Genomic DNA, 12,701 nt, shown 5'->3' on the forward strand with positions numbered 1-12,701 from the left:
CGTTGTGCAGCGTTTTCTGCCACACTTTTCCCTTCCCACAGACTTCCTGCTGAGGTGCCTTGATACAGCACTCTGGGAACAGCCTATTCATTCAGCAATTTCTTTCTGTGTCTTACCCTCTTGCTTGAGGGTGTCAATGATGGCCTTCTGGACAGCAGTCAGGTCGGCAGTCTTACCCATGATTGCGGTTTTGAGTAATGAACAAGGCTGGGAGTTTTTAAAAGCCTTAGGAATCTTTTGCAGGTGTTTAGAGTTACGTCGTTGATTCAGATGGTTGGTTAATAGCTTGTTTAGAGAACCTTTTCATGATATGCAAATTTTTTGGGACAGGCATTTTGGGTTTTCATGAGCTGTATGCCATAATCATCAGTATTAAAACAATTAAAGACCTTAAATATTTCAGTTGGTGTGCAATGAATCTGAAATATATGAAAGTTTCATTTTTATCATTACATTATGGAAAATAATGACCTTTATCATAATATGCTAATTTTTTTAGAAGGACCTGTACTTGGTACTTGCTGCAGCCGATCACCTTAGTGATCGGCTGCAGCCTTCCATCCCTCCACGACCTGTACATCTCCAGGACTGTGAGGCGAGCAGGTCGGATCACAGCTGACCCTGCACACGGACTGTTTGAACCACTCCCCTCAGGCAGGAGGCTTCGGTCCATTCGGACCAGAACCTCCCGCAATAAGAACAGTTTCTTCCCCTCTGCTGTTGGACTCCTGAACACACATAATGCTACCTCATAATTTCTGCTTTGGTCACATTACATCTGTCTTATAATTGAATACTCCATCTGTACTGTTCTCTAAGCTTTTTTATTGTTTTCTATTGTATGGGTGTACATATGGTTATGTTATGTTTTTAATTTTACTTTATTTGTGGGTGTACACAGGCTTATGTCTTATGTAATGTTCTCATTTTTACTTAATTTTTACTTAATTTTTACTTTATTTTTACTTTATTTTACTTTAATACTATTCGCACCTTATGTCGAAGCAAATTCCTAGTTTGTGAACCTCGTTCATTGACATGGCGATAATAAACTGATTCTGATTCTGTACTTGAAGCATCATCCCAAGACTTCAGCTAGCAAGTTAAAGTTTGGGCTTAAATGTTTTTTCCAAGTGGACCATGACCCAAAGCATCCTGCCAAACTGGTACAAAGTGGCTCAAGAAGAACAAAGTCAATGTTCTGGCGTAGCCATCACAAAGCCCTGATCTCAGTCTTATCGAAAACTTATGGGCAAAACTGAAAAGGCACGATACCAAGGCAGCCTCCAAACATGGCCCAGTTCCACCAGTTCCGTCAAGAACACCAGTTCTGTCAGGAGGAATGGGCCAAAATTCCTGCCACCTATTGGGAGAAGCTTGTGGGAGGATATCCAGAACATTTGACCCAAGCCATACAGTTTAAGGGCAAGGGTACCAAATACTAATGAAGGGTATTTAAACTTTTGACTTGGAAGACAGGAATAAAAATTGCCTTAAAAAAATTCTCACTCTCATTATTCTGACATTTCACAAATAGAAAAATTTTTGGTAGTCCTAATTAATTGACCTAAAACGTTGGTTACGTACTGTAACCCCAGATTCTATGAGGATAAGCGTAGCCCTTTAAGGTTGTCACTGATGGGTTATCCGGTTATGCGAAGCATTACACTGAAAAAATTTAGTCCACGCCCACCTGCTGTGTGGGCCCCACCCAGTCCGTATAAATTACGTTAAGAGCGGGTAATCGGCTCCCAAATAGCTTTTTCTTCAGCCATTTAGGAGCCAGTGAGGCCCGACGCTTAAAAGGCTACGCTTATACTCATAGAATCTGGGGTTACAGTACGTAACCAACATTCTATTTCGTATAAGCTTCGCCCTTTAAGGCTGTCGCTGATGGGTTAAGGGTGAAGCGGCTGTTGTCCTCGCCTCACTGGGTCCATTCGAACACCGTATGAAGCAGAAGCTTGCCTAAAAAACGTCTTGTCACTCAGCTCCCCATGTGCGTAATTACGCATTGCGTAATTATGTGTGCCATGCACAGACGCATGTTGTGTAACTATGCGTTCTGAATGTATGAATGCCCCAGAAAAAAATTCAACGGGGAGGGAAAATATGCTGAAAAGAGCCATGAACCAACCGGTTATGGCTAAACAGTATGAACAGATTAATAATAACAGGAGAGCTGATTATAATCAAATGAACTGATTGGTAACAATAATCATGAATTGATTAGTGACAATAAAACCAAAAATAACAATCACAACTTGTGATTGATACCATCATCTCACACTGTAATGCATGCAGACAGATGTGAGTTAAACGGAGTTCCATGAAACAACAATATTCATTCTGTAAACACTAAGGACAGAATATGTCATGGAACGAGCCGTCACATCACGTAGATAAAAGCGAATGAATGAGCAGGGTGTTGACCACGCGGCCGCAGTGCAAAATGTTCTGCATTGTCATACCATTATGCAAGGCAGTCGAAGATGCAGTACCCCTGGTCGAGTGTGCTCTGAGGTTGACAGGAGGCTCTAAATCTGATGCTCTATAGGCTTCGCCTCACACAGCCAGTGTGACAAGCGCTGGGTGGATAACGGGCGACCTACAGATGCATCTCTATAATGCACAAACAAATGTTGAGTTTGACGCATTGCAGCTGTGCGTGTTATGTAACACGTCAACACCCTCACCGGACAGAGAAGATGGAAAAACACCTCTTCTTCTGATTTGTGGGGGGAAGGGAAAAACCCCTCCAACGATATCACCCTTGATTTAAAAGAGCTTGTGATGTTTTAGGCATAAAGCTGGATTTGGTCTTAAATCAGCTGAGCTGCCGTCAGCCTGAATTCTAAGATATGACGGAGCGACAGAGAAGGCAGATAATCACTCACCCTCTTAGCGGATGTTAAAGCCAGCAGCAGGGCTGTTTTAAGAGACAAGAATTTAATTGGGACCTGATCCAGAGGCTCAAATGGAGTTTTGATCAGGGCCCGCAGGACCAGCGTTAAATCCCACTGTGGAGCGAGTGGGCGTGAAAACAGGCCTGCGTCTATGTACACCTTTTAAAAAATGCTTAATCAACGGATGATTAAAAGCTGTTCTGTCCCTGAAAACCTTTGTGACAGGAAGAGATGGCTGCATCGTACATTTAATCGTGTTGAACGACAAATTTCTGTGCATCAGTTGCTGCAGAAAGGACAGCACGCCACCTAGTGGACATGAGGTGGCCTCTACACCTTTCTCTGTACGCCTTTTAAAAAACGCTTGATCAGCGGATGATTAAAGGCTGTTCTGTCTCCGAAATCTTTGTTACAAGAAGAGATGGCTGTAGAATACGTTTAATCATGCTAAACGCCAAATTTCTGTCCATTGACTGCTGCAGAAAAGACAGCACGTCACCTAGTGGACATGAGGTGGCCTCTATACCTTCTCCGTACACCTTTTACAAAACGCTCCATCAGTGGATGATTAAAGGATTTTCTGTCTCCGAAAAATTTGTGACAAGGAGAGATGGTTGCAGCATACGTTTAAGCGTGCTGAACGCCAAATTTCTGTCCCTCAGCTGCTGCAAAAAGGACAGCACGCCACCTAGTGGACATGAGGTGGTCTCTACATCTTGCGGGAGACCCATCCTCTCTAAGCGGATCTGCTCAGCGGCCAGACCCACAGGTGCTGGCCTATTTCTGGGTAACTCCTGATCGCTCGCGGGCTCAGTGAAGCCCATAGTTGACACTGAGCGTTTCCTCGTGACGCAAACAGGTCCACGGCCGCTTTGCCAAATTCCTGCCACGTCTGGGCCATCAGACCGAGGTGGAGGGTCCACTCCCTGTGACGCGGACCGCCCCTGGACATCACATCGGCCTCTTGTACAGAACACCAGGGATGTACACTGCTCTGATGGAGAGCAGATTTTGGTGTGCCCAACACAGTACATTCCTCGCAATGAGTAACATTTGGGCTGCGTTGATTCTGTAGCACAGGAGCAAAGTGTTGGATCACATTCATAACCGTGCAATCTTCCAGAACGTTTATATGAGCTCTTGTGAGCAAAGCCACAGCGCCCCTACAGCTCAAGATAGGCATGTCACCCCCCAACCTGACACCGGTGCGTCTATGAAGACCGACACGTGTGACGTAGGTCTGCTGACGGGGGCTCCCTCCGACAAAACCAGGGGTTTTCCCATACCATACCACTTTATTTACAGAGCACTTAAAACAGCAACAAGGCCAACCAAAGTGCTGTACAGACAGAACAACAGGTAACACACAAAGCAATGTACAAAATGAGGTAAATCAGAATATAGACATAAAAACGATGCAGATAATGACGACAAACTAGTATGGAGCATACAGGATCAAAACACAGATCAGCTGGTGTTGACAGCTACTGAATAGTAGTGGGTTTTTAAACGGGACTTAAAAACCGAGAGGGAGGGGGCCTGTCTGACAAGCAGAGGTAACTCGTTCCAGAGTCTTGGTCCTGCTACAGAGAAGGCCCTGTCACCTCTGCGTTTAAGACGAGTTCCTGGAACTGTGAGGAGCAACTGGTCCGCTGACCTCAGGGAACGCGGTGGGACATACGGTTGTAGCAGATCATAGAGAAAGGGGGGGCGACACTGTTCAGTGATTTGTAGACATACATGAGTATTTTGAACTGGATTCGAAAGTGAACCGGTAACCAGTGCAGTGAGGCCAAAACTGGTGTAATGTGCTCTCTTTTGCCTGTACTGGTTAAAAATCGGGCTGCTGCATTCTGGACCAGTTGTAGTCGTGCAATGGAGGTCTGACTGAAACCAAACGGGAGTGAATTGCAGTAATTAAGCCTAGATGTAATGAATGCATGTATTACTGTCTCCAGGTTATTTTTGGACAAAATGGGCTTCAGTTTAGACAGCCGCCTCAGTTGGAAGAAACATGATTTAACAATCATGTTTACATGATTGTTAAGTTTCAGGGAAGGGTCCATTATCACACCCAGATTAGTGACTCTTTGTTTTTCTGACAGGGTTAGAGTGGAGAGGTCGATGCAGTGGTTTGTGATTGTGTCGTTAGGAGGGAAAAACATGACTTCAGACTTCTTTTCATTGAAACTTAAGTTTAAAGACATCCAGTCCCTGATGTCAGCCAGGCAGTCGAGCAGCGGTTGAATAGAGCATGTGCCAATGTGTCTTAGGGGGAAGTAAATTTGACAGTCATCAGCATAGAAGTGGAAGGGCATGTTGTGTTTCCGGAAAATAGCACCAAGCGGCAGCAGGTATAAAGAGAATAGGAGGGGACCCAAGATGGACCCCTGCGGAACCCCCCATTTAAGCTCTGCCTCTGCGGAACTAAAATCCTTGATGGAGACACAAAAGGATCTGTAAGTGAGGTAAGATCTGACCCAATTGAGGGCTGATCCTGTGATGCCCACCCAGTGTCGGAGGTCTGCTCTCACGGAGGGAGGAACAGTGATCGTCCATCTCTTTTTGCCTCACCAGATCCATGCTTTGACGACATTGTACTCAACAGCTTTATGATGAAAAATATCTGTTATTACTCTGCCCGGTCTTACGTGGTGGAGCTGGACTCTTAAAAGAGTCTATTCTTGTCTGTGATAAACGAATAAACGAGTTTAGCCCCACTCCCAGATAACAATTGTCTGGGCCGGGAGAATCAAACTTTTCCAATTTTATGGCGAAGCCCAGAATTAGCAGGTGTGACGTCAACATCTGAGCCTGTGCCGACATGTGAAGCGGTCTGCCCACGATCGCCTTGTTGAAAAACTGACAGGTCCACATCGGTCTCGTTCCTCCGGTCCATTTGGAACCAGGAAATAACGTGAGTAACAACCTGTGTTTTCCTCTCCGTCGGGAACCCCCGGACTACTGCCTTTAGGGATGAGACCTGGTCTAGTGACAGGACCTTCTTTAAAAACTCCTCCGAACGGAGGGGGTCGGGCTGCAAGTTGCAACATGCAACCCCTGCTATCAGCTTTGGCCATCCATGTCTGGCGAGCAAGCTCGCAGCCACTCTGCGTAACGTCCGTGGAGTGGGCGCGCGTTTAGGTGGTGCATCATGTTTTAACGGATGTCAGTCAATCCACCGCCTCAACCGCTGTCATGAGCCGCAGGAGTGTGTTCCGCGTGACCCACAGGCGAAGCTTCCTCGAAGGGGCTCCGAGCGTGTCTGTGTGCTGTGCTCGGCTGCGGGTCCGCATTCATGTCTATGTGGACCGGCGTATGTTGAGGAGAGGCGTGTGAAAACTGTTGATGCCGCGGGAGCGCGCGTTTTGACACCACTCCAGTGAGACGCGTGTCCCTCCTGCCGAGAGCGAGATACATTACTGGGCTTGTACAGCGATCTCACGTTTATGTTGACGTGAGCGGCGAGCGCTGAGAAGCTGCGTGCGTGCCTTCATAACGCAGCGCCGTATGGGTGAAGGCTGCTCGCACCACGGGAGTGCACGTTGGCACCGCTTCGTGAGGGGTGTGCAGCTTGGGCTGAAAAACGAGTTATTCCACTGAGACTCGTTGTGCGGGCCACATTCACTTATGACTGTTGTGTCATGTGGGCGTCTCGCCTTGTTTGGAGTGATGTGATTGAAACAACCTTTTAAAGGCCACCAGCTCATTCGTGTGTGTGTGTGTGGGGGGGGGGGGGTTGCAGAGCCGCTGTCAGGTCATCCGAGCTGACAGACTGGCTAAAAAGACACTTTCATCATAAAACGATGTTTTATTCCCACATTCGTGTCATCTTCACACACATCCCGCAAACCGTCATTTGAGTCATCTCCCCCTGAGCTCTGCGGTTTGTTGTCCTGGGACGCCACCTGTTGGCGATCTCTGGGAAAAGCTGAACTACCGGATGCTGGGGATGTCTGATGGGCGGGGCTGGCGTAGCAGAGTGGGGAGGCGTTGTGCAGCTGTGGAGCGTCTTGAAAATGATCCCTCGTTGATGAGGGCCCTCCAACAAAAAGCTTTTTGCAGCTCCTCCGAGAGGGAGGTGGAGTGACGGACCAGGTGAACCTCTGGGAAACCTCGTCCTCCGGCTGCGATGCGAGACCGGCAGACAACAAAGAGGCGCACTGGTTGAGGATGACGTCAGCTGCCTTGCAGAGGGAGCGTTACGTCTCCTTCCGCCTCTTGAACTTTGTACGCCAACAGCGTAACGTGCTGTTCGCTGCGGCTGCCTGGAACGCACGCTGGTGAGCTCGGTTGGAGAGGGACGTCACCGTCTGGTTATGCTTACCCTGAGGCGCAGGACGCTGGTCCAACCTGGACATCTTTGCTCCAAAAAAGCCTCCGTCAAGGCTCGGCTCCCAGGGGGCACTGAGGGAATTTCCGCTCCGTGAAAACCCCTCCGCTCTGGTGATGGGCGCGGATGTGGGAACCGGTGCCCTATTCTACCAGGAATCGGCTGTGGCCTCGTCCCAGTAGGCCGTCGCTGCTGGGAAACTGAGGCCAGATGGGATCAGGACGGCGAGCCGGAATGGAGCCCAGAAACCTTCCCACTAGATCATCCGAACTGGCGGGGAAGGAGAGGGACGGAAAAAAGTCCCTTCATGTCAGCCGCCTCCTGGATTATGCTGGGCAGCTCCAGAGGAGGGCACCAGCGGCTGGGAGCGGTATGGTCGCCGATGCGAGATAAGGTGAGGGGGGGTGAGCATTCGCTCAGCCCCTCTCTACCGACACTACGCTCTTCAGGAGGGAAAGAGCAGCTGGGGGCTGCTGCTGGCGTCGCCTGTCTTGGAAGAAACATCCGATTCGCTCCGAGAGTCTGCGATAAGAGGAAAATTACAAGATGGCGTCGTCCAGCGTGTAGCGACATGCCACTGAGAAATACTCCTCGGCGCTTACCTTGAAACAAGACTGCTCGTCTGCTTCTCCTCGAGGAGGAGAACTCACCGGGACGACAGGAGATTGATGTGGCGGGCCACAGGCAGTCTTAACAAAGGTTGGTCAGCTAGACAACTTTCCTTTTTCGTTCTTCTGACAGTGCTATTAGCTTGCTGAAGAAAAATGGGAGCCGATTACCCAATCTTAACGTAATTTATACGGACCGGGTGGGGCCCACACATCAGGTGGGCGTGGACTAAATTTTTCAGTGTAATGCTTCGCATGACGGGATAAAACCCACTAGCGACAGCCTTAAAGGGCGAAGCCTATACGAAATAGAACTGAATCCTAACCAGACTGATGAGTTAAAGACTAATCAAGGTCAAGGCGCCTTTATTGTCATTCACATCACATGTGGTACATGTGGTGGAACAAAACTATGTACACAGGTAACCAGTTACATCCAACAAAAGTATTAACTGTAAAGAAAAACAGTAGTAAGATCTAAGATATGAACTAAGAAATACGCTAAATTAAGAATATACTAAGCACAAATAGTACAAAACAATGCGCCAAACAACAGCAGCACGAACATGAGTCTGTGTGAGCAGATGAGGACGAATGAACGCAGCAACATGAAATAAATCAGCAGCATGAGATCAGCAGCATGGAGATGTGAGCAGGGCTGGGACAAAATTGCACTACTGCAGACTTTAAACATTTCCAGTCTAAAAAAATGTTGTGCTTTATGTGAAAGTCATTTAAAAAATATTTGCATCTCTTAAGTTTGCATTTTATGTTTTCTAGCAGAAACATTATATTCCTGCTACCCCCAGCTGCACCAGAAGTGCTACAACTAGTTGCTGCTGCTTTATACACTTAACAATAATCACAGAATTACTGTACAGGTGCTGGTCATAAAATTAGAGTATCATGAAAAAGTTTATTTATTTCAGTAATTCCATTCAAAAAGTGAAACTTGTATATTATATTCATTCATTACACATAAACTGATAATATTTCAAATGTTTTTTTTTATGTTGATTATAACTGACAACCAATTAAAACCCCAAATTCAGTAGCTCAGAAAATTAGAATATTGTGAAAAGGTTCCATATTGAAGGCACCTGGTGTCACACACTAATCAGCTAATTAACTCAAAACACCTGCAAAGGCCTTTAAATGGTCTCAGTCTAGTTCTGTAGGTTACACAATCATGGGGAAGACTGCTGACTTGACAGTTGTCCATAAGATGACCACTGACACCTTGCACAAGGAGGGCAAGACACAAAAGGTCATTGCTAAAGAGGCTGGCTGTTCACAGAGCTGTGTCAATTACATTGATAGAGGTGTGAAGGGAAGGAAAATATATGGTAGAAAAAACAGTGTAAAAGGGATAACCTGCACCCTGGAGATGATGGTGAGACAAAACCCATTCCAAAATGTGGGGGAGATTCACACAGAGTGGACTGCAGCTGGAGTCAGTGTTTCAAGAACCACTATGCTCAGACGTATGCAAGACTAGGGGTTCAGCTGTCACGTTTCTTGTGTCACACCATTCTTGAACAAGAGACTGCTTCAGAAGCATCTCACCTGAGACTGTTGCTGAGTGGTCCAAAGTTATGTTCTCTGATGAAAGTACATTTTGCATTTCTTTGGAAATCAAGGTCCCAGAGTCTGGATGAAGAGAGTAGAGGCACAGAATCCACATTGCTTGAGGTCCAGTGTCAAGTTTACACAGTCAGTGATGGTTTGGGGTGCCATGTTATCTACTGGTGTTGGTCCACTGTGTTTTCTGAGGTCCAAGGTCAATGCAGCCGTCTACCAGGATGTTTTAGAGCACTTCATGGTTCCTGCTGCTGACCAACTTTATGGAGATGCACATTTCATTTTTCAACCGGACATGGCACCTGCACACAGTGCCAAAGCTACTAGTACCTGGTTTAAGTACCATGGTATCCCTGTTCTTAACTGGCCAGCAAACTCACCTGAACTTAACCCCATAGAAAATCTGTGGTGTATTGTAAAGAGGAAGACGTGATACACCAGACCCAACAATTCAGAAGAGCTAAAGGCCACTATCAGAGCAACCTGGACTCTCATAACATCTGAGCAGTGCCACAGACTGATCGACTCAATGCCACATCATTGCTGCAGTAATCCAGACAAAGGAGCCTCAACTAAGTATTGAGTGCTGTACATGCTCATACTTTTCATGTTTATACTTTTCAGTTGGCCAACATTTCTAAAAATCATTTTTTATTGGTCTTAAGTAATATTATAATTTTCTGAGATACTGAATTTGGGGATTTCAATAGTGGTCAGTTATAATCATCAACATTAAAATAAATAAACAGTTGAAATATATCAGTCTGTGTGTAATGAATGAATATAATATACGAGTTTATAGTCTAAGTTTAATATACAAAAAAAAATTTTTTTTAATTGTATGCCTCTTTTATGATTGTCTATTGTCGTCGCAATGTTAAAATTCCGGTCTCTCTTGTAAATGAGTCCCCGAGGCTCAATAGGATTAACCTGTACAAATATTGGTTGAATGAAAAAACAGTTTCACTTTTTGAATGGAATTACTGAAATAAATCAACTTTTTCCTGATATAATTTTATGACCAGCACTTGTATATGAAAAGAGCTGACAATTTTAATAAATAGCATTTTCATGAACCATTGTGAATTCTGAATGAGGGCATTGTTACCACAGAAAGGAATCAACATTGTTCCTGCCTCTACTCAGACTAGCCATTAGCTCATCAGTCCAGTCAGAATTAAACCATTTCTCCAAACTGAGGCTATTAAATGATCCTTCTACGACCAGATATTATTTATAACCTTTTCACTAAAGCACACTTCAAAAGATGTGAGCTGTGACTAACTTTCCAGATGAGTACAGCTGATTGATCAGACATGCTTACATGTTGCAGATGCTACAATGGTGCGTCCGCGGTGGTTTTGGTGTGACACATTTCTTACAGATGGAAACAGAGGGCACTTTAAGTTTGTTCTGAAATAAATTGACAAGAGAAAGACTGCATTGTAGTTTTATTAAATCAATGTTAAAATAATTTACCTCGAGGATAAAAGTAGTAATAATATCCTCCAATTCTATAAAAGTTAGGATGCTGTGTAAAAATATACATTTAAAAGTAATGCAATGATTTGCAAATCCCATATTTTATGTAGAAAAGGAACATAGTAAACATTTCAAATGTGAAAATAAGAAATTGTTTTCCAAAAACGTTCAATCTGGTCCTCTGGACATTAAAAAAAAAACAAAAAGCAAAAAAAATATAGAAACGTTTCGTCTCTCATCCGAGAGACTTCCTCAGTCTGAGTTGCTGTATTCAGCTCAGTCTCTTAAATAGCACCTTCTCAGAGTGGATCAACCAGTTTTGCTGCTGACAACCAAAACCAGCTGCTCACATGGTCAAGAAGGACCATCAGCCTAACAATGGATCATTAGCACACTGATGGCTGTTTACTATTCACAGGGGGTTGAGTGATACTATCAATAACAGTAGTGTAAGGGGCCGTTTACACGGCCCGTATTTTGAGTGCATCCGCAGCTTTCTCTCTGCGGATCTGCTGATCATTTACATGACACCAGTGGCCCCCCTCTCTTTGAATCCAGAGGTTTCTGAACCCACCTTCCAGGGTGGAGGTTTTTCGCTGACCCCCCGCTGATAATGTAAACATCTCCCGCTGAGGCTTTGTGTTAAACCACATGCGCACACGCACGCGCGGACAGATGCTATTATCATCTCTATCAACATGGCGGCGGACACACTGCTTTCAGAACCTCGATTTATGGAATATATTTTTAATCTCGTAGTTAATCTAGTTGATTCCAGGTTTCTGTGACAGACATCTTTGGGGCGGCTGTGGCTGAGTGGTTAGAGCAGTCGTCCTCCAATGTGAGAGTTGGGGGTTCGAATCCACCAGCAGTCACATGTCCAAGTGTCCCTGGGCAAGACACTGAACCCCTCATAGCCTCTCTGATGTGTGTCCCATCAGTGTATGAATGTGATAAAGCTCTGATTAGTCTCTTTAGAATGATTTGTTCAATTAGCTTTGTAGAGATCTAGTAGAGTGCTGTATGAATGGGTAAATGAGGCACAGATTGTAGTGTAAAGAGCTTTGAGTATCTTGAAATAAGATAGAAAGGCGCGATATAAGTAGTCCAATTACATCTGTGTTGGAAGAGTCAATCTGATCCAGTTCTAATGTTGCTGTTTATAGAACGAGGCACGCGCACACGTCGCGCTGCACTACAACATTTAAATGTGCTAAATAATAAGTTTAATAATAATAAACAGTATTTATCTTAAGTTTGAGATATACAGGTCCTTCTCAAAGAAATTAGCATATTGTGATAAAGGTCATTATTTTCCATAACGTAATGATAAAAATTAAACTTCCATATATTTCAGATTCATTGCACACCAACTGAAATATTTCAGGCCTTTAATTGTTTTAATACTGATGATTATGGCATACAGCTCATGAAAACCCAAAATGCCTGTCCCAAAAAATTTGCATATCATGAAAAGGTTCTCTAAACAAGCTATTAACCTAACCATCTGAATCAATGACGTAACTCTAAACACCTGCAAAAGATTCCTGAGGCTTTTAAAAACTCCCAGCCTTGTTCATTACTCAAAACCACAATCATGGGTAAGACTGCCGACCTGACTGCTGTCCAGAAGGCCATCATTGACACCCTCAAGCAAGAGGGTAAGACACAGAAAGAAATTGCTGAACGAATAGGCTGTTCCCAGAGTGCTGTATCAAGGCACCTCAGTGGGAAGTCTGTGGGAAGGGAAAAGTGTGGCAGAAAACGCTGCACAACGAGAAGAGGTGACCG

General features: G+C 44.9%; 1 protein-coding gene across 1 annotated transcript in view; it reads right to left on the reverse strand.

Moving 5' to 3' along the window:
- Positions 1-12,701, reverse strand: part of zdhhc16b (zinc finger DHHC-type palmitoyltransferase 16b) — a 44,688-nt gene that overhangs the window by 9,203 nt on the left and 22,784 nt on the right. Inside the window, exons 3-8 of the mRNA XM_037691583.1 lie at positions 10,753-10,841; positions 7,671-7,761; positions 6,728-7,033; positions 4,238-4,253; positions 3,381-3,398; positions 1,026-1,069 (exon numbers count right to left, since the gene is read on the reverse strand). Coding sequence (XP_037547511.1) covers positions 1,026-1,069; positions 3,381-3,398; positions 4,238-4,253; positions 6,728-7,033; positions 7,671-7,761; positions 10,753-10,841 — 564 coding nt within the window. The remainder of the gene's footprint in view (positions 1-1,025; positions 1,070-3,380; positions 3,399-4,237; positions 4,254-6,727; positions 7,034-7,670; positions 7,762-10,752; positions 10,842-12,701) is intronic.

This window comes from Nematolebias whitei, chromosome 17 (genome assembly GCF_014905685.2).
Source record: "Nematolebias whitei isolate Nwh7 chromosome 17, NemWhi1, whole genome shotgun sequence".
NCBI lineage: Eukaryota > Metazoa > Chordata > Actinopteri > Cyprinodontiformes > Rivulidae > Nematolebias > Nematolebias whitei.